General features: G+C 33.9%; 2 protein-coding genes across 4 annotated transcripts; one reads left to right on the forward strand and one right to left on the reverse strand.

Annotated features, from left to right (window-relative positions):
• The first annotated feature begins 1,487 nt into the window (after window positions 1–1,487).
• On the forward strand, window positions 1,488–10,693 carry LOC132294794 (alpha/beta hydrolase domain-containing protein VTE7). 3 transcript variants are annotated; one of them, XM_059792786.1, is made up of 11 exons: window positions 1,488–1,789; window positions 3,914–4,008; window positions 4,098–4,195; window positions 4,305–4,354; window positions 4,772–4,867; window positions 5,005–5,094; window positions 6,687–6,779; window positions 6,922–7,017; window positions 8,982–9,047; window positions 9,261–9,418; window positions 10,486–10,693. In XM_059792786.1, the coding sequence occupies exons 1-10, from the start codon at window positions 1,574–1,576 to the stop codon at window positions 9,384–9,386; spliced, it is 1,026 nt and encodes a 341-aa protein (XP_059648769.1). In that variant the 5' UTR covers window positions 1,488–1,573; the 3' UTR covers window positions 9,387–9,418; window positions 10,486–10,693. The 3 variants fall into 3 exon arrangements, with proteins under 3 accessions (XP_059648769.1, XP_059648770.1, XP_059648771.1); XM_059792787.1 differs by lacking the exon at window positions 10,486–10,693 and adding an exon at window positions 10,032–10,195; XM_059792788.1 differs by lacking the exon at window positions 10,486–10,693 and adding an exon at window positions 9,594–9,846.
• Window positions 10,694–11,870: 1,177 nt separating this feature from the next.
• Window positions 11,871–14,274, reverse strand: LOC132294795 (PLASMODESMATA CALLOSE-BINDING PROTEIN 3-like). The gene is made up of 4 exons (XM_059792789.1): window positions 13,999–14,274; window positions 13,608–13,850; window positions 13,459–13,495; window positions 11,871–12,490 (listed from the first exon to the last, which is right to left on the reverse strand). Exons 1-4 carry the CDS (start codon window positions 14,051–14,053, stop codon window positions 12,148–12,150), a joined length of 678 nt encoding a protein of 225 aa, XP_059648772.1. The 5' UTR covers window positions 14,054–14,274; the 3' UTR covers window positions 11,871–12,147.
• Between the last annotated feature and the right edge of the window lie 7,681 nt (window positions 14,275–21,955).

The raw sequence follows: 21,955 nt of genomic DNA on the forward strand, positions 1-21,955 counted from the left end.
CACTTTTCATCAAACTAGGTCCTTTAGGCCAATTTTCATTTAACAGTCTTCAATCAAAACCAAAATTCTTTCTTGTACACTTTTTTTTAAAAACTATCTGAATATTTTGCAGTGCAACTTCACTAAATTTATTTTGAAATTTCACAATTTAAAATAGTGAATTTCGGCACCTTAATTGGTGAAAGTGGTGAAAAAAGTGGTGAAGTTTCATAAATTCAGAGTGCAAAATGTTGTTATTTTGATAAGAAAAAATTATCTGAATATTTTGCAGTGCAACTTCACTAAATTTATTTTGAAATTTCACAATTTAAAATAGTGAATTTCGGCACCTTAATTGGTGAAAGTGGTGAAGTTTCATAAATTCAGAGTGCAAAATATTGATGACAAGTGGGCATTGGGATGCTTTTGCGTGTGGTGTGAATTTGTTACAAGTGACACTTGTCTCGCACCGCATTTGAATAATTAGGGGTTGAAGTATGTATAAATGGTGGATATATAATACTATCTAATAACTTGAACTTTTGAGTAAATGGGCAAGCGTCAACCCGTTACTCTGATATCAGAGTCAGACCCCAATCCTTAATCCGGTGTCAAGCTAAGCGCCCGACTCGAAGGGCGTCTGGATTTGCAGCCTGAACCGCAACCTAAGTGTTGCGAGTTTGGGAGTTTTAACTTTTGGATAAATGAACAAACGCCCACCTGTTACAATATTTATGCTGTAATTTAGCATTTTTCTTTCTAAACACTATACTGTTTGATAAATCCAATCAACATTTGTTTTTGAAATAATTTAATAATTATTCAATTAAGTGTTTGATAACAATTTAAGCTATCACTCAAAATAATATATTTCACTTGAAATTATACATACACACATATATAAAAAGATCATTAATTTATTATTAACAAATTTTTGAAATAATTTAATAATTATTCAATTAAGTGTTTGATAACAATTTAAGCTATCACTCAAAATAATATATTTCACTTGAAATTATACATACACACATATATAAAAAGATCATTAATTTATTATTAACAAATTTTAAATAGTTCTTAATTATTGGTTTTTCTTGTGGTGTTTTTGTTTGTCTATGCACCATGGTAATATGTAACAACATATTAAACTTATTAATTTTCTTTAATCCATTTGTTATTTATGTCATGTTAATATTTTCATTTGTGAAAAGGTTAAAATTATATCATTTTTTATTATAGCAACTCAAATTCTTATTAAGTCCATAAGCTTGAATTCAATAAAAAAAAATTTAATTTGAGTTGTAAGTCCAAATTCGACCCGAACTTAAAATATTAACAATGGATTGGGCTCAGATTCATTAACTCGAATTGACAAATAAATAAAATTAAATCAGGATTGAGAATTTCATAAATCGATTGAGTCCGACCCGACCCTCCAACCCGCCCAAAAAAACGAGCTTAAACTTTTTACCAGTTGAGCTTAACCACGTTTCTTTATTGTCGCTTCTTATCCGATACAACCCAAAACGCAGTTGGGTGCCTCAAAAGCCACGTAAACACACAGTCCGCTGAGCCACCCACAGAACCAAACTGTATGCTAGCGCCCTCCGCCGGTGAGAAAATGATGCTCACCGCCCTATCATCCGGCGCCACACTGTTTGGTTCGGGACCCATCCAGCAATGCCAGTCTCTTAGGCGTTTCAGAGTATCGGCAGATGGGTTTCCGTCGTTTCTTCCCAAAGAAGTAGAGAGAATCAATGATCCATTTGCTCGAAAGTTGGCCGCAAGGATTCAGAGACTGCCTGTACAGGTAAATTCTCAGCTGTCTCCAAATTTTGTCGTCTAATTGGGTTTTGAATTCCTTGTTTGGTTGCTCAGAAAATGGAGAGAAAATGTAATTTAAACGATTATGTTTTCCCGGCCATTGGGTTTGATTCAATTTCTTGATATTGTATTTGTTGTTTATAGAAGAAGTTCATTTTATCCTTGTAAGTTGTGCCATAAGGAACAACCATGACCTGTATGATGTTTTATCTATATCAACATGCAATATGAACTGAAAGTAGGACCAGTTGTATATAATTAATACTTGTTTGTAGACATAAGCATGTAAAAAACTTTCAATGTTACCAGGAGAAAGAATTTTTTGGAATTGAGCGAGGGAATTTTTGAAATTTAAGTAAAACTTTAGGTAATAATATAAATTGGAAAAAATTCAGTGGAGAAATCAGTGAGGTAAAAATGTGAAGGGAACATTTAAAAAAATTGAGTGGGGGCATTTTTGAATTTTAACTAAAACTATAGGTAATAATGTAAATTATAAAAAATCTAGTGGGGGCATCCGCCCCTACTAGGCCTGAACTGGGTCCGTGCGTGAGCACACGAACATTAGGGCTTGGTTGGCAACTGGAAACATTTTGAGTTTCTGTTTTCTTTTGAAACAAAAACAATGTTTTTTTTTTTTTTGTTGTGGAGTGTCTTCAATAGTGATTGGAAGCATATTTGGTAACTTAGAATTTGTTGCAAGATTTTTGGAATAGAAAATATGGAAACATGTTTGGTAAAAAAGTGTTGCAAGTTTGAAAAATAAAATGGCTAGTTAAAAAGGTCATTTAATAGTTTTTTTTTGGGGGCACTGTTCATCGCTAAGTATTGTTGCTTCGTGCCTCTTTTTTGGAAACAAACACAATACTATTGAAATCGCAACAAAAGTTACCAGTTACCAAACACGATTCCATATTTTGCTTAGCTTCAGTACACCATCCGCAACAAAAAAACATGAAGCAAAAGTGGTTGCCAAACGAGGGTATATACTGTAAGATGCTGCAAGGTTTGTCACCTTGCTCAATAAATGGAGAAGGAAGTTGAGAAAGAACTCTACACTAGAATATTACTAAGTGTGAAACCTTACTCTTTTTTTTTTTTTTCCTTGTAGGATTTTAGGCACTCATTAGTTTATGTTACTTCAGCTCATTATGTTTCCACATTATTTAGACGCAATAAGTCTCTTCATATTAGTAGATTGTCCCAAAATTCAATAAGGGAAGCTGCACCTGAATTTCTGCATTGATATCCCCAAACAATCAAAAGAATAGCATATATATATTTTTTTTGGGGTCTTAATTTGCTTATTTTTTGTTTCAAGATCACTGCCCTTTTCTTTCTTATCTAAGGAGAAAAGGGCATGGAATATGGGACATGAAACTAAAAGGTCTATAATATGAACTCCTATAGACTTATCAAAAAAAGAAAAAAGAAAAAAAAAAGAACTCCTATAGAAGTCATTTTGAGTTTCTGAATGAGCTTTATTGGCATTATGTTGCAGACCATTAACCGCAACTTTATTTTCGGTTGGGTAGATGATAATTGATCAAACATTTCTATATGGTCTCAAGTTCAGATTCTACCATATCTGTCGAAGATCCGTGCCTTCTAATTTAGAATACAACTTTAGAAGTTCTATAAAAAGCAATATTAATGTTACCACACTGGCATACGAAAATAAAACTCAAGAAAGAGTTTTATTACATCCTATAGTCTCATGTGTATCAACATTCTTTATTTGTTATTTTGTGATTTTGTTAAAAAAAAGCCTCTTTGTTCAAGTACTGCAGTCACAGTTAAACATGCATGGACCAGTTTATGATGATGTCGACTCGAAATCATCAAACACATTTTTGGCTAAATTTCTCACAGCATGTGTAAGATTGTTGCGAGGGAGCAACTCCCTTGAATTGCACAGACATGTCAGTTTTGTCAAAATCAACAACTTAACATCACTTCAGCTGACTCTGTAGAGTTCTGCAGTTTGAACTTTGAAGTTTGAGTGAGCAACTCACAACTATATAAGACGTCTCATTTTATAAGTTTGGCAGTGTGATTCCTTGCTTATAAAACTGTACAACTGACTCAAGGCTTCTGGGTGGCATCACAGGTTAGTTTTTCAGAGAGTTCAATCATGAGCAGTTGTGTGAAACCACTACTGCAGACGAATACAAATCCAGTGGTTCTCCTGCATGGTTTTGACAGGTCTGTTTTAGGTGAAATATACATACTATGTTGTGAGAACTTTTGGTCCTTTTCTGCATTTCTACAGTTCATTACTCCTTATTCTTCAGCTCCTGTTTAGAATGGAGATACACACTCCCACTGCTTGAGGAGGCTGGTTTGGAGACCTGGGCTGTGGACGTTCTTGGATGGGGTTTCTCTGATTTAGGTATGACCTAATCCATCTTATATCCCCAATATTGAATGTAGGGTGAATAGTCTCTTTCCTAGTTTGTTCTTTTATCATATTGTGTGTTTCTTTTTTTTTGCGTGTACAGAAAGGCTTCCTTCGTGTAATGTGGCTTCCAAGCGCAATCACCTTTATCAGGTATTTATGTTTTTGTTCCTTCAGGGATATCTTTTATTCTTGGCTTACGGGTATGAAAGGAATATGTAACCTAAGTTCAATGGATTTCTAGAAGCTTGCTATAGTTCAAGAAATACAACAGAAACTAGAAGGTGATACCTCCCTCGGTGGCTTTTTTACCCATTGTGTCTATTTGAGGGGTTACCTTCTGATATATCTCTCTTTACAATTTCTTTTTTCCCTTTCTTTTTTTTTTTTTTCTGATTTTCTCATCATTGAGTGTATCTCTCTTTACATTTATTAACCAAATAATCAGAATTGAGTTTGTGTTGTTTCTATGCCAGACAGAGAGAGTAGCTCTTCTAGTACTGATGATAATACTTTCGTCTCACCCACCAATCAGAGACAGTAAACTGATTTGTTTCATGTTTACCGCAGTTTTGGAAGTCCTACATTAAAAGACCAATGATATTAGTTGGACCAAGCCTTGGTGCAGCTGTTGCAATCGACTTTGTGGTCCACCATTCGGAAGCTGTAAGTATTTCCCAGATGCAACTTAAATCCATTTGGATAGGTGTTACTGGCTACGCCTGGATATAATTTTTTTAATTAGCACCGGTAATATTCTATGGCTTACCTTACCTTAAGTGTTTTCTGGCTCTTATTTCTAGGTTGATAAATTGGTTTTGATTGATGCAAGTGTCTATACAGAAGGCACAGGAAACTCATCGAGGTTACCCCAAGCTGTAGCCTATGCTGGGGTGAGTTTCTGTTAATGATTCTTTCTATGCAGTTATTATATTACAAGATTGATGATAGGTTTTGATTTTTTCTGGGTTATTCTATTTCTTTAACGCATATCTTTATATAGGAGTCCAAGCTTTATCGATATTTTTTTTTTCCTAAAATATATAAGTGGTTTGCTTGACTATCTCTTACTTAGTAGCCCAAACACATATCTAATATTTAAGTTTATTCCGAGTACATTTCCAGTCTTAAACACTTCAAGAATTAGAGGAGCACAAGTCACTGCATTTTCTATGGAACATGTGTGGGTCTTTTGGCAAAATGGAATGGCCTTAACTTTTATTATTTATCTTGAAGGCTTCTTTTCCATGAGACAGTGAAGTTTGAACTTGAGACCCTTTTGCTCTAATGTCATGTTAAAAAAATATGAAATTGAAGAGAGAAATTAAGTATAAACAACACAAGAATTAACGTGGTTTGGAGTAACTGGCCGGGTGCTTCGCGGTCCGACCCAAAAACTGAAGCTATTAGGTGGTGCTAACACCCAACCCATGTGTACCCAATCACTTCCCCATCCGGATTCGATGTGGGACAAGTCCCCCTTGTAACATTCTCTGCCAACCAAATTCGCAACGCCCTTGTTATGGTCGGGCCATCCTGCCTATCCAGGATGAAGACTCGGATGCCTTTGGGCTGGGCGCTTTTCGTGATACCGGATCAAGGATTGGGTCTAGCTCTAATACCAAATGTAACGGGTCAGGTGATTCACAGTCCGACCCAAAAACTTAAGTTATTAGGTGGTGCTACCACCCAATCCATACATACCCAATCACTTTCCCATCCGGATCCGATGGGGGACAAGTCCCCCTTGTAACATTTGGCCACTACAACCTACTCCTGTGGCACACAAAGCCCAGAGGGCTACATCTCTTTCCTTATATTCTCTTGATATTGTTTTTTTACAATGAACACCTCTATTTATAGGCGCATGAATACAAACATGTGATAAAATACGAAAAAATATAATGATGAGGATTCTTAAAATCTATCCTATGAATGACTCCTATCAATATTCCATTAAAGGCTTGAATGGTTCTCTAACAAAAGAAAAATTGAGTGTCACTGCATCAAGTGACACTCAAACCTACCATTTGTAGTTTATCTACCTTTGTTTATGTCTATTATTAAGTTTAGTCTATATTACTTGGACTACTAACTTTTGCAGCAATATAGTGGCAATAATATGTCATTTGTTACGCTGAAAATAATATTTTACCTCCACTTTCCCCCTTCCAAGAAAAAGAAATCTATACAAATTTAATTATAATGCCAACAAAAATCGTATATATTTGCTTACCAAGGGAAGAATATTAAGATGGTTCTGACTTTTTCAACTATCTAGTTGGGTGCCTAAATTTTTTTTTTATCTGGCAAGAGATTTATTATTTGAGTCTCCACGCCTAGGCGGTTTTTTTGCTGCAGTCTGCAATTATTCTTCTGCTCTGAGAAGTTTGCACAATTATTTCTTTAGTCCATGCCCTTATCATTGTTGGACATCTTATATGCTACATATCGATTCAGAAACTGTGGGTATTCTTATGGATAGGTCTATTTATTGAAGAGCATCCCACTGCGCTTGTATGCAACATATCTGGCCTTCAACGGTTTGACGTTCAGTACATCCTTAGACTGGACTAATGTAAGTGTCAGACTGTCGTAGTCACTATCTATATATCTTGTGCAATGTTTTGACATTTTACAATTGATATTTCTTAAATATATCTATTGTTTCAAGGGAAGGTTGGATCTAATGCTGATTTTCTTCTATGTTGCCATCATAGGTCGGTCGCTTACATTGTCTGTTGCCTTGGTGGGAAAATGCAACCATTAATTTTATGAATAGTGGGGGCTATGATGTCAGTTCCCAGATAGAACAGGTATGTGAGAACCAGTTTTTCCATTCCAGCAGACAAATATGGTAATGTGTCTGAACAATTCTCTTGCAAAGAAGGAAACATACAAACTATAGAAGTGCTTAAGAGTCTGTTTGAACTATTGTTAAAACAAGACCGCATTTGCTGGTATAGCAATTTTTGTGGAATAATGAGTAGTACAGCTCTGAGTGCTGTAATTAATGATGTATGGCAGACATAACAGAATATATATGAAAGGAAGCATTGAAATTGAAGTATCTGATTAAATCCCTTTTGTTTTGTTTCCTAGGTCCAATTAGCACCTTACATTTAAACGAGAAAATTGCCCAAAACACACGCATGAACATTTCTCTGTGGTCTGCATGTTTTTTTGGCCATTTTGGATGTTGTTTGTCTTGAAGCCCAACTTTTTACTGAAGGCTGGGTAGGGAGTGAAAAAAGGATGCTGAAATATTTCAGAACTAATCTTTATATGATTCTGTAAATAGGTATGCCAAACTAGTCTTGGTGTAATCCTATTGAATTCTCTACAAAAGTAGGATTACACCAAAAACCAGTGCTAAGTGCATACCTATTTACGATAATGTTAGATGAAATAATGAAAAAATATATCCAATTAAACATTCCATGGTGTATGTCGTTTTCTGCTGATCTCGTAGTTCTATTAGATACTTTAAAAAAGTCGTAGCAAATTTAGAGACATTGAGAAAGACTCTAGAAGCAAAAGGCCTAAAAAATTAGTTAAATTATATAGAATATATGGAATGTAAATTTGATAAAGTAGCATAAGACAATATAAATATTACAATTCATGATCAAACAGTCGCTCAAAATAACTATTTTTGTTTGTTTAGGGTCAATATTATAAAAAGATGGGGAGATACATGGTGATGTAGTAAGTAGGATTGGTGTTGAGTGGACAAAATGGAGGCAAGTTAGTTCTATCCTATGTGACAAATGAATATCAAATATATTAAGGGGATATTCTATAGGATGGTCATTTGGTCAGCTATGTTGTATGGAGTAGAGTGTTGGGCGTTGAAAAAGAAACAAAAATAATGCTTTCATGCAACGGCAATGAGGATGTTACATGGATGTTAGGAGTGACTAGAATAGATAAGATTAATAATGAATGTTTGGGGAAAAGCTAGGATTAACGTCCATTAATGATAATATTAGAAAAATTGAACTTAGATATTATAGTCATATACAACGTAGACCTGAAGATGCTCCCGGTTAGAAGAGGAAGAGCTGTTTACCTAGAACGTAAGAGGAAAACAGGCAAACTTAAATGAGATGAGGTAATTAAAATATATTTGTACAAATTACATATAAGAGGAATTTTATAATTGGGTAGAATGGAAAAAGGGAATTCATGTGGCTGACTCCATCTATATTCTATATGGAATAAAGGCAAGGAGGATGATAATGAATCTTTATATGATTCTAAGTATGCATGTTGTTCAGGGTACTTGTTTAGTCTCACAGGCCATCTGCTGCTATTTTGAATTTGATATTACAAAACGTAAACATCTTCCAAATTTTAATAACACTTTACACCTTCTATTTTACGTTCTTCCCTACCACCTAACCTATTTGTAAAAGTGAAAATATTACCTTTCTCCTGTTCGTGCTCCTGTAAATATTCGAAGTGGTATTTTAGGCAAGAGGAGCATGTTGTTTAAGTTTACAAGAAGATAGAAATATGTCCTACCAAAGCTGCATGGGGGTGCACATTACTTGGGTTTTCTACATGGAGTGTTCCTTCTAATAGACCTGCAACTGAACCTAATTGGATGAATCATAAAATGGCTGCTCAAAGATTTCCAACCAATTGTCTGCATTCTATACTCTAGTTTTTCATGCCTCTATGGCGTGCATACATCTCGGCATTATAACAATTATTATGCTTATGACCATTATTTATTTTTCAAATTCCTTATGACATTGAGTATTGTTTTATGTAGGTAAAGCAGAAGACACTTATAATATGGGGTGAGGAGGATCAAATTATCAGCAACAAACTTGCAGTGGTTTGTATATTCTTTGCTTTTTACAGGCTTAAGTAAAAAAACCCAACAAAAAAGGAAGTTGCTTTTATTGCTTTATGTATTGAAAATCATGCTCGAGAAATAAAAGTTTCCCGGCATCTGAGGAGAAACTTGCTTCTGCATAATTCTGTTCCATTCAATGAATCGATTTAGTCTTGTGTTAATATAATCTTATGTAGCTCTTGCTTAATGCAGAGATTGCACTGTGAACTGCCAAACGCAATTATACGCCAAATACCAGGTTGTGGTCATATCCCTCATGTGGAAAAACCAACTGCTGTTGCTAAGTTCATTCTGGAATTTGTTCAAGACGATTGCTAAATAGAAGCTCATTGTGTTTCCCGATGTTAAAGGTCTACTCTTCTCTCTTTTTTGATTACAATTACCTTTCACTGTATTTCCCCTGTTTGCTTTTCCTCCTTTGATGTTAATCATGTGACTTGTGAGCTTAAATTGTTGGGTGCACTCTTAGTTTAATGACGACCTTTTTCTTTTTCTATTTTTCCTTTCCAAATTCGAGCCAGCCAGATCTTTATATAAGATATGGAGCAATGTCGGTGCTTTTTAATTATGCAGTTGAAAAAGTTTGATTCACCATTCAAATTATAAAGATGGACCGTGGATGAAACCATTTGAATTCTTTTGCTGTGAAAAACAAAGTCAACTTATTCAACTGTGCTGTATGAAGCTGAACTAAATGTTAATCTGAGAAGATATTGTATTAATTTTACATAATTTTAGTAATTAGCACATACCATAAAGAATTCAGAGTAATATACATATCTAAATTCAATATGAAAAAATATAAAAAAAAAGACTAGCCCAGTGCACGAGGCTCTCGCAATTGCTGGGTTGAGGAGGGCTAGATGAATTTGACTTAAATAAGTAGGGTAGTACTAGGGTAGCATTAATTGATTCCCTATTTGTTTGCATAAACATATGATACTTTTTGTTTTTGGGAACCAGGATTTGCTTTGATTTAATGTGCAAGTATCAAGATTGCGTTCTTCAACCTTTGGTTTTTACCTTTTGCTGTAATTTTTTTATTAAGCACTTCATAAAATTATTAATTATGTGAAATTTCTCACAATGGGAGGTGTCTTGAAATGATTGATTATTTATTCCAATGATTGATTATGTTGATGATAAAATGTATTATGCCACCTGTCCTATGCTTTTTATCTTCAACCATCATTCTCATGAAGACCACAACTCATAGTAGTTGAGTTCTTTTTGTTCCCAATGGAAATTCTCTGTAGAGAGAGAAAATAAAAAAATAAAAAATCTGAAGAGAAATTTATAAACTTGACTCTCAGAAACAATATAGTATATGATATAAAATTCTGAAGAGAAATTTACAAAATTAACTGATGTCATACAATATTTTCTTCAATATTCTTGACAAAAACATCACTCTCAGGAACATCGTTTTTTCTGACAAAAACTGCTATTGGAACCATTTTCTGTTGAAGGCAAGCATCAAGAGGTCAAAACGGTTGGTAGCACACTTTTATTTTGTTTTTCCTTTCTTTCCCATTTGGTGTCATAATGAATTTTGTTCATGTGAAAGCTGTCATGTTCTTGATAAGATTTTTTGATCTCAGCAGCGAATGCTGACTCTTAACAAACATAGGTCTCTCTCTCTCTCTCTCTCTCACACACACACACACACACACACACACAAACTATTGTATGTTTGTTTTAAAACCAGATGCTTAGGCTATGGAATGAATTTGCCCTCTCCGAACTAATAAACTTTCCAACCCCAATGAGGGTGGAATTTTATCCTTTTAATGCAATTATCAAGAAACATTACCAGGTTATTCAGTTGAATCTGTTATTAAACTAGCTGTAACTATCTGATACAATCTCCTCCTCTAAAATGCACAATGCTTACATGGATCGACGAAGACCTTGTAGGAGGCATCATTCATGGCAATCGTCACTATTTTATCCCAAGGGCCAGATATGGCTTGGGAGCTCGGGGATGAGCAGAAAGGCCACCGGAGACATCACCGGAAACATCAACTTTGACTGGATTTTCATGTGTTTCAAGAGGGCATTTTAGGTACCATATGAAGTCAACATGAAATGAAACTTGTTACATTTACATTGTACAACATTTCCCACATTGACTACAACATAGTCCCACATGAATAATAAGTCACTTTCATGTGCTATTAAGGGTTTATACCTTTGTTGTCACACTTAGTACACTTCATTGATGGCCACCAAATTAGTTAAATCCCTAGAGCCAACTACTGATCCAAACAGACCTTCAAAATGGTCAAACTGGGACCATTTTATATTCACCAAAGTTTCTAACATTGTGGGCAGAAAAGGGTGATTGATTTGTGTTCACCAATTCTTAATCCTCAAAGAGTTTGAAACCTTGTAGAAGCTAAAATGTCAACTCATGCTTGCTTTTTAATGATTCAGAAGAAAAATAGAGAGAGCAATTTATAAGGTTCACATATCAATAGAATGATAATGAAGAGCAACAAGCAAACTTCCAAAGATTATTATACATCTAGGAGATACAATCATAAAATGTGTTTTAACTATGGCAAGTAACTCATACATCCACTTTTATACATCCACTTTTGTACCTAACGGAACTCGAACCCTCGGCCAGGTAGAGGAGATATTACTAGGTTACAACCTTGGACAATCAAGAAACCTAGTTTCTCACCGTATTATTAGTTGTAAAATGAAAACTAGCTAGGCCCCTGTATTATTTGGAACTCTCTCTCTCTCTCTCTCACACACACACACACACAAAAGAATTTGAGAGAAACCACCAAGTCATAGAAGGGGGGTAGCAAATTTTCAATAAAACAAAAAAATATTCTCTCCCACTAATATGTAGATATACAATAGGATAAATCTAAAAGAAGTAAATAGATTCTACCCCAGTAGTAGCTATTATATGTCACCATCTAAAAGGAATCAAATTCCCAGCCTTTAAGAAAAACAATAAACCCTAGTTGGACTTCTGTCCAGATGATTCCCTGCTAACCCCACTGTAGTGGGCAGAAAATCATCCACAATCCAACCCCCATCCATTATCTTCAGAGTATCTTCAAGCCCTCAAAAACACGAGGCCTGACAACAAAAGGGTTAGAGCCAAAGAGCAAAACAAGTTGTTAGTCTTCTGATGGATGGTCACGCTGCCACTGTCTGTGCTGGTGATGCCGGTTCCGGAAGGAGCCAGGCCGAAAGTCGGAGTGGTGCCTGGAGTTGTAGTCGAGGGTGTGGTTGTGGATGGAGTCGTGGTTGAAGGTGGTGTCGGGGTGGTAGTTGTCGGTGGCGTTGTTGTCGGGGTGGTAGTTGTCGGTGGTGGTGTTGTTGGGGTGGTGGTTGATGGCGGTGTGGTGGTTGACGGTGGTGTTGTTGATGGGGTGGTGGGTGTTGGGGTTGTACCGCTGAAGAAATGAGAATAACAAGAACAGTGTCAGCCTCAAGCCATAATTAAATACAAAATAGTATCAAAACAGAACCACCATATTATTATGAAGCAAATGGATCTAACTATCTACAATATGGACAATATTGTGGGTGCGTGTGCGTTTGTTTGAACTCTCCAGAAAAAAAGACGGAACTAACGTAATAAAAATACAATAACATGGAGAAAAAAACAGATGTCAAACAGAATATCTCAAATTGGGTGTGGAGAAAAAGGCCAAACCGACAAATAAGATTTTAACATAACGATAGCTCTCCTCATAGCTGTAATATACGAAAAAATAGGGCCTTGTAAGAAAATATATATATGTAAGAGGATATTAAAAATGAGTGTTAGATCTGCTTTTCCTATTTGCTGCCAGAAAATTCTTAAACCCAACTTGAAAAGTCAACCAAATTGGTGCTTTTTTTTTTTTATCATGAAAAACCAAATTCATAATTTCATATCTATCAGTAAGATGTCAGTAGTTGCAATTTGTAAGTAAAGTTCTTACCTACCTAAAATCCTTACCCTAAACCCAAGCAGCAGACATTGGTGATTTAATAATGACAGTGTGTAGGTGTGGTGGCATTGCTTAAGTGAAAAAGGTGTAGGTCTTAGGTGTCCCGTCCTATGCTGCTAGGTTCGAATCCCCTTCACGTAACTCTTTAATCCATTGCTAGGTCAAAAAAAGAGAAGAAAAATGAAATTACCAAACTACCCTTTTCACTTTCCCTTTCATCACCCTCATCATAAAAATTCAGGTAAAAGGGAGATACCCTTCTCCACCAAAGGAAAATTTTGGTACAAAATTATCATTAATCATGGAAAAAAGTTTGCCCTATGTCATAGCCAAAAAAAAAAAAAAAAAATCTAACTTGAAAAAGAAGGAAGAAACATAATTTAGATCCAGTGAAGATATGAAGAGATGAGAAGATAAAAACAAACCTGGAACTTGCAGGATAAACACATGTAGTTGTTTGGGCTGCAAATCAAAAAAAGAAAAAGAAAAAAAAAAGATTTAGTATTTCCAATATTAAAGATGGAAAATTTATGGGGTTTGTTATTGATGGTTTATTAGGGGTGGTGGGACTTACAAGTTGGGGCAGATTGAGAAATGGTGGCAGTGCCTGAAAAATCACAGCTTCCGGTTGCCTGACCTTTCTTTTGGAAATAGCTGTTAACAGCATAGTTACAGTGATCTTTTACTGTGTTAGGGTTGTAACAAGCACCATTTAGTTGGATTGGAGTACAATCAGCTCCTGCTCCACAAGCATAGTCTATGCTCTTCTGAAGAACTGAGTCACTCTGTCCATCTTTGCATATGCAATAAGTAGCACCTAAAAAACAAAAAAAACAAACATAAATTAGAAACAGATCAGCTCACGTGAATTCAATTTTTCCCTTAAAAAAAAAAAAAAATTGAAATTGAAAATCTAAGAACACATGAAAAGTAAATCTGAGAGAACACAAAACTTAATAGCTCACTTGAATGACCAGTCATGGCAAAGAAGAGCAATAAACACACTACAAAAACAGCCATTGTTGCAGCAGGATTGTGTATGTATAACTGTGCTTCAAGAGTGTTGGTTGATCTTTGAAATCAATATGGGTGAGAGAGAGGAGTTTAGAGAGAGAGAGAGAGAGAGAAATTATGGTGCTGTGGGGAGAATAGAGATTTCTAGACAAATAACATGGAGTGACGGTGGGATGCTGCTGGTGGGGGTGTCTATTTGTGATTGCTTTTCTTTCTATAAATATCTCTTCTGTATATATATAGTATATGTATTTATATCTCTTTGTCAAGAATTGGGCGAGGGTATCGTGGCTTTATTGGAAACAGTAACTCAGTAAAGCAATAAAGGCTTTTGTCATGCATTCGAATGTATTTACACGTGTCATGGGTGGTATTTAAAACGGTCACAAACCCATGTGCAGGGTTGAACTTAACCCAACCTGGGTTTATTTTTTAGGGGTCCCCAGTTGGGTGATTTTCAGTAGTCCTATTTTTAATGTGCTGTCACATGAGATAGAGAAATTATTAGGTAATCCGCATCACCATGTTATTTGTGGTTTGGGCAATCTTAACCGTCCATCCATCTAAAAAAAATTTGTCCACATATATTATGTGGCAATCTTGTGGGCAGGTATGAGGTACTGGCAGGTTACTATACTGATGAGTTATGGGTGCACAATTTCACATCACCTGGGTATATGTGGTGGTGTTATTTTTAATTGGTATATGTCTTTTGAGATAAAATTAAAGAGCAAAACCGTGCGAGTTCAGATCTTAGTGGACAATATTATACCATGTGGTGGAGTGAATTGTAACAATATGGTGTCAAAGTCTGACCCAGCCGGAAGTGTAGCCAACGAGGACGTTGAGCTCCAAGGAAGGTGATTGTGGCGATCTTGTGAGCGGGTGCGAGGCACTGACAGACTATTACACTGAATGAGTTACGAATGTACAACCCCACATCACCTAGTGTTATTTTTAATTAGTATGAGATTTTTTAGAGGTAAAATCAAAACTGTACGAACTCGTTAATAATATCATATCATATGATAAAATGAGTGGTTACATATTACACTTAAGCAAATCCTTTACGCATCAACCTTTCCATCTCCTCTCTCCTCCAACTCTCTCTCAATACATCTTTGTAATGTGCTGTCACTTGAGAAAGCACTATGGTATAGTGTGTGTAACTTTCTTTGCTTTGCCTTTATTTCAGGCATCTGCATCTGATTTTTTAGTCCATGAATCACGATCTCTCTTTCCTACTCAAAATGCCCCTTTTCTTTGTACAATAAAACTGCACCAATCAATTCAGGAAATTCAGTCAACAAAACACACTCAAAACTAATTCAACAACGACAACATCATAGTTTATGTAGGTGTTCGCATTCAAATTGAGCGTTTGGTTGTAAAATTGAATCTAGAAGTCCGCGGTCGCAGAAACGTGAGAGATGCAAGGCTAGGGCTCAAACGAAGGGCACATCATCATCTATCAACGGCCGCGATAGAGTCGCCTGCGAGCCATCACATCTGCCACAACCGCAACCAAAACGTCCATGTCGGCCGGAGTCATATCCTCACTTGGATAAATGTTATGCTATCATTAGTCTCATCACCATCGTCTTCATCGTGATAATCCAACAATGGGGACATCAATTTACTTAGTTTCTTTTTAATGTGTCACTCTTAGTTTCTCTTCCTTGCATTTACATGCTTATTTTAGTGTAACCAATAGCTCTAAGCTTTCATTGCTTGTCATTTATATACTTTCCCTAAGTGTCATACTTATCACGCTTTGTAACTCAGTTATTTTTAGGCTCAACCCATGAATCTTGTAAGTTGTAACTAGAAACTTTAAACTTGTACCTAACAAGAGATTGTAGCTTATCATCGTTGTAGTACTTCAAAATTAATGACGAGAAGGTCACTTTTTGCTTATAAATGTATTTAGTTTGTATGTTTCTTGGTTTATTGCGTAACATAATATTCAACTCATTTCAAGACTCGGCAGAGTCATTTATTTAAAATCAAAATGCATTAATCAATGACTTATTTAAAATCAAAGTGCACTAATTAATGACGGAGTGATTCCTACTCTTCACGATCACAAGTCAAATAACATATTTCTTAAGGCCAATAAGACATTTCTTAAGGCCATATACGATCGTAACATCAGCAATGTTTGCTTACCTTTCAATAACATTATTTCTACTCTCCACGATCACAAGTTAAATAAGACATTTCTTAAGGCCAATAAGACATTTTTTAAGGCCATATACGATCGTAACATCAAGAATATTTGCTTAGCTCTCAATAGCTTGATTGTAGCTAGTTGAGTCGTAAGTTTGGATCAAACGGTATTTAACAAGACTAACAAAGAAAAATGAATAACATTTGTGACTCCAAATAAAGAAGGAAAGAAATGGAAAGTCACAAATAGGTATAGGCAGAGCCTCTAGAACCCCTTCACTCACTTTTGAAATCACATAGGGAAAAAGGCCCCAAAGAAGGTTCTAGGCAATTTAAAATGGGTTATATTTCAAATTTTCGTATGGTTATTAGCTGATTACTGCTCATAATGAGATAATTAATAAGTTAATCATCAATGATAACCCCCTAGTGAAAGAACACAATCGAATAAAGAGAAAAGGTGTGGCTTTAGTTTTGTGTGCGAACATAAAAGTTACTCAGTTTAGGCGGAGTCTAAAGGAAGAACACTTGGCATTATTCCATGAACTTTTGCACTTGCTTTTTACATTACTTTCTTTGATGGGTCTCTAAACCTTTGATTGGGGTTTTGAAATTTCGACCCAACATAAAGGAAGAAGAAGAAGAAGAAGAAGAATATAACACACCCACAACCAAAAAAGGACAGACTCTCTCTCTCTCTCTCACACCCACACACACACACACAATCATTAAGTTTTACCAACAGCATTATAGAGATATGGTTTTGTGTCTTTATCTTTGGTGTTTGATTTAGGGACAGCATTGATGGGTAGTGTGCAACGTGAAGGTTTTATTCTAAAATTTTTGGAGGGTCTTTGATAATTTTTGTACTTAGTATATTACTTTAATACAAAAGTATTTATTCATTTCAAATTCTCGATATTTTCATCATTATGATAAATTTTTTATAACTTTTGAATATAACTCTAATTTTGGCGAATCTAATAAAAATTTTCGTTCTTATTGTGTGTTTCATCCGTTACACACAACAAAAAAAAAAAGACTCTCTCTCTCTCTCTTACACACACACAACCAATAATTTTTACCAACATTGTTCCTCTATTGATTACTTCTGTAAATAAGTGCATTATAGGGATATGTTTTTGTGTCTTTATCTGTTTTGTTTGATTTATGGAAGGTATGCTCAAATCTATTGTCATTTTTTCATGGTAATTTTATTTTCACCGAAAGACAAAAACACAGTTGGTTCATGAGTCGTGGGACTAACATGCATGATGCATTGTAGTATTGTTACTTCTTACTATGATTCTACTCTTACAAACACACATGAATTGTTACAAGAATTAATGTCTACCACTAAGGCTTCGTTTGGACACGGAAGAGAGAAAATAAAGGTAAAGATAATATTAGTTATGAGATAAGACAAATAAAATGAAAGGATAATAATAATTCACATTTATGTTTGAATAAATGGGAGAGAAAAGAAAGGAAATGTTTAGTATTATGATAAAATAGATGAGAGAAAAGAAAAGAAAGGATAACAATCGAATTAGTACTACTATACCTTCCTTCTATAATTTTGAAGGTGGTTCAATGTTATAATTTTGAAGACTAATTTTGGCATTATGAAAGTATCATTAACCCACTTTCATTTTCCTTCAAATCTTTCCAATCCTTTATTTTTACCTCAAATCGTTCCATCCAAACATGACATTTCTTATCCTTTGGACTCGGCTTAGCTAAGCCTAACACTTTTCTAACTCCTCACCTAAAGAGGAAGAACTATAAGATGATCGGAATAGGTTTCAGGAGTTGGTTTAGGAGCTTTTATTTGGAACTCTCATTTGAACTAAGAACTGAATGGATACGCTTTTGGATCACCATTTTGCTCATCATCTGTATTATAGCATTGGATAAGTGAGATTTCAAGTGTTTACATAATCTTCTTCTGTTTGAAGAAATGATTCATCGAAATAATGAGTCACCATTGATATCGACACATCTGAGATTGCCAAATGTTCGGAAGTTCCTCTATTCAATCCTTTTCCTTCTTCTTGTTGCTGGATATCTCGTTCGTACTTTTTTTTTCTTTCCTTATCCCCCAAATCCTCCCATCCTTACAAGACCAAAATGCACACATAGTTTTTGCATATGTATTGTGTTCCACAGGAAATGGTCCTTACTTTTGGTCAGGTTGGGGACGAGGAGGGATTCGACCCCCACTGGTTCGTAAATTATGCACTTCAATCCTCTGAACTATAAGTTTCACTATTTCTTCTCCGAAATCCCCTTAAAAAAATAATAATAATAAATTCATTTTCAATTTGTGCATATGCTACGTCTTATATCACATAATGATAGATTAAAAAATTTTAAATAAAAATTCAATTTCTTTTCCTTTCTACCTATTTCACGCTAACCAAACAAACTCCAAGGACAGTAAACCCTTAAATACTATATTAATTTTCATTTACATTAAAAAAAATCCATATAACTTATAAGTATTGGAAATAACAATAAACTCACATGATAAAAGTTTCAATATTTATAAAGAAAACATAAATCACTAATTTCATATTTATATTAGAGAAAATTATCTCATGGATTTTAATATACCCAACTAATTTCACCCTCCAACCTACTTTATTTATTCGTTTATTTATAATTTAACTAGAAGTACCGTATTATTTTTAATTTTCTCTAATATCTCATGTAAAAATTAGCTCTAAAAATTTAACATTCATATAGTTTTCTTAGTATTATCTTAAACACAACATTTTCTTTTATATCACAACTGCAGCTTTAGACATATGACTTATCATGCAATAGTTGCTCATTCAAACATGAAAAATGAATGATAGGATATGTAAATAAAGTTGGAAGTAATTTAAACTTAACACATAAAAAAGCGCTCATAATTAAATATTTTTATGCCACTAAAATTATCAAAGAGTTCGTTTCTTAATATTTAAGAAAGACGTAGGCTCCGTTTGGTTAGATGAAAATAAGTAAGAAAAATAAAAAATGGAAAATGAAAGAAAAGTGAAGTGAATAGAAAAAAAATTATTTTCCAGCATGCATTTGATTAGAATGAAAATTTATTTAAGAAAATTGTAGAAAAATATTAATTTGTTATTTTAGATGGCATAAAAGTGAAAAGAAATCGATTGAAGATACCAAATTTACCTTTATAATTTTAAATACTAATAAATAAATAAATTTGTATTTGTTGATGTCTATTTTTAGCAAAGAAATAGTAAAATAATGGATTATTAAATTTAATAATATAATTATTTATATTTAAAATAAGACTTCATAATATTTTCTAAGGCAGAAGTAGAACTAATTATTAGTGTATGAGAAATGAAACTTAAAAAAAATATGGAGATGTATTGATGGCAATACTAATTTTTTTTTTAGAGAGATTTGATTGTATTTTGTTGTTGCCAATTACATATGAACTTGTGAAAAAAAAAAAAAAACGAAGAAAAAGTTGTTTTAGAGAGAACTTGCCTCTTAGAAATCCAGTACAAAAATAAAAGAAGAAATTATTTTTCATGATTAAGTTAATGGTTAAAATAGGAATGTCAAGTAAAAAGGTTAACATTTCACATGAAAAAAATTATTTCCCTGTGTTTTGTGTATGAAAAGTTTTGAGAGAAAATAGACAAGTATGGAAACAAAATTTTCTATTAGTTTTCTCTTTCTATCTATCCAAAATTTAAAAATTTTCTCTTTCCTTTCTTTTCTAGCTGTTTTTACCCAACCAAACAAAGCCTAAAAGAAATTATATGTCAATATATATGGGTGAGAAAGTGGAAAAATATCAAAAAGAAAAAAAATATATAGAGCACTACACTATCTATAGATTGACATTAGTGGTGGTAATTCGTATTCGTATGTCATAATCGTATTGTGTCAATAGAAGAGTATTCTATCAAATAACTCAACTCAAACATGATCTGTTTAATAATCGTGTTAAGAACTTTTCACACTAACTCGATGTATTTAGTAAATAGGTTACACGTGTAATCTGTTTAATGACCTATTTATTAAAATAAATAATTATATTAATTAAATTATTAATAATACTCAATCAAACAATAAATACTAGAAAAATATAAATTTCAATCCAACCAAATTATAAAACACAAGCCTAGATAGTTATTTTGGAACTTAAAAATAAATTTATTTATGCTATGTAGAGTTAAATAGGTATAAATGAGCAAGCAAGGACCTGCTTAATTTTTTTTTTTTATTTGTATTATTATCTATACTTTTTGTTAAAATTTTGAAAATGCTCCCTCTCAATTTGTAAAAATTAAAAAAATACCCCATCAATTTGTAAAAGTATCACACTTCACATTCTTGCCCCCATTAATTTGTTAGATACAAAAGATAATCGTTTCTTTTTCACTCTCTACCGCCCGCCATATTCATGATTCTCTTTCACACACTTTTATATTTCCACTTAATTTTTAAAATTATCCACTATATATATTCTTGCGTTTTAGATTAAAAAAAAAAGTAAAGTAAATCGGCTTTCTTGTTTCTTCACGCCCCATATCCATGGTAATCTAGAAACACGGACACGGTTAAAAGATCAAAGAATCTGAGTTAGACAAGCCACAAAAAATTAAATTATTATATTTATTATCTAATTTAGAAAAATTATTTTCAATTATTTTTATTCTTCAACAGTGCCCCACTCAAAAAAAATTCTGGGTCCATCGTTGTAAATGGTTACATAGGTTAAACCATCTCAACCTAAACACAACACGATTAATGACCCAAACCTCGTTTAAGGTCAACCCAAATTATTTAACTCGTGTCGTGTTTAAATTGTGTTGGCGGGCCATGCCAAATTTTGTCACCCCTAACCTCAAATTCCAATATAAAAGATTGAAATTCAAATCAAGTGAACGTGTGATTAAAACCAAACCAAAAAAAAAAAAAAAAATGTACCTATAGAACATATGTTCATGGAATTTTTGTTGATGGGTCATGATTGCACCACCTATGACTTATTGGGCTGAAAGTGCCTATAGAACATAGTATTTGTGATTGCCGGTTTCTTCCATTTATTCCAAGGCAAAGATTATTTCAGATCAGTCAAACAAAAATATTCTTCAAGTGATATCTCCTACTTGCATATGTTTGCTGAGTTAATATAATTGGGTGATGACTGATCAACCCAGCAAAACATGGTGTATTTGGGCCCATATGTGCTTGCATGTCCTTTCTTTTTTTATTCTCGGCCCAATAAATCTTCAAAAATCACCATCAGAATGGCCTGCAAAATATGAAGGTGAAGTCGAGGCCCAGTTTGATTCTGAATTGTTTTGATCATAAAATGTATTATATAAGCGAATAAAACTTTTCACTACTTGTTTTTCAAACTGAGAAATGATCCATAAATTATTCTAATCAGGCAACCCATTTTGATTCGAGTTGGTTTGATTATTTTGATATCTTTTGACTGCAGAAATTAGACCACAATTTATTCTAAAAACTTAAACTACATTTTTATTTTATTTTATTTTTTAATCCTAACATGTATTTTAATTTTAATTATGATGGTGAGTTAAGATTTGACGGCTATCTTAACGATCATCTACATAAAAAATTTACATTAATAAGTTTCAAAAAGATGGTGTAACATTTAATGTTTATACTATACTTCTAATTTTACCTAATAGCAATGCGGATTATTTTACTACATTAAATGAAAAGAAAAAT

The sequence above is a fragment of the Cornus florida genome, unplaced genomic scaffold (assembly GCF_030987335.1).
Source record: "Cornus florida cultivar Cherokee Brave unplaced genomic scaffold, ASM3098733v1 CherokeeBrave_3.0.0_Hap2_Chr02, whole genome shotgun sequence".
In the NCBI taxonomy this organism is placed as follows: domain Eukaryota; kingdom Viridiplantae; phylum Streptophyta; class Magnoliopsida; order Cornales; family Cornaceae; genus Cornus; species Cornus florida.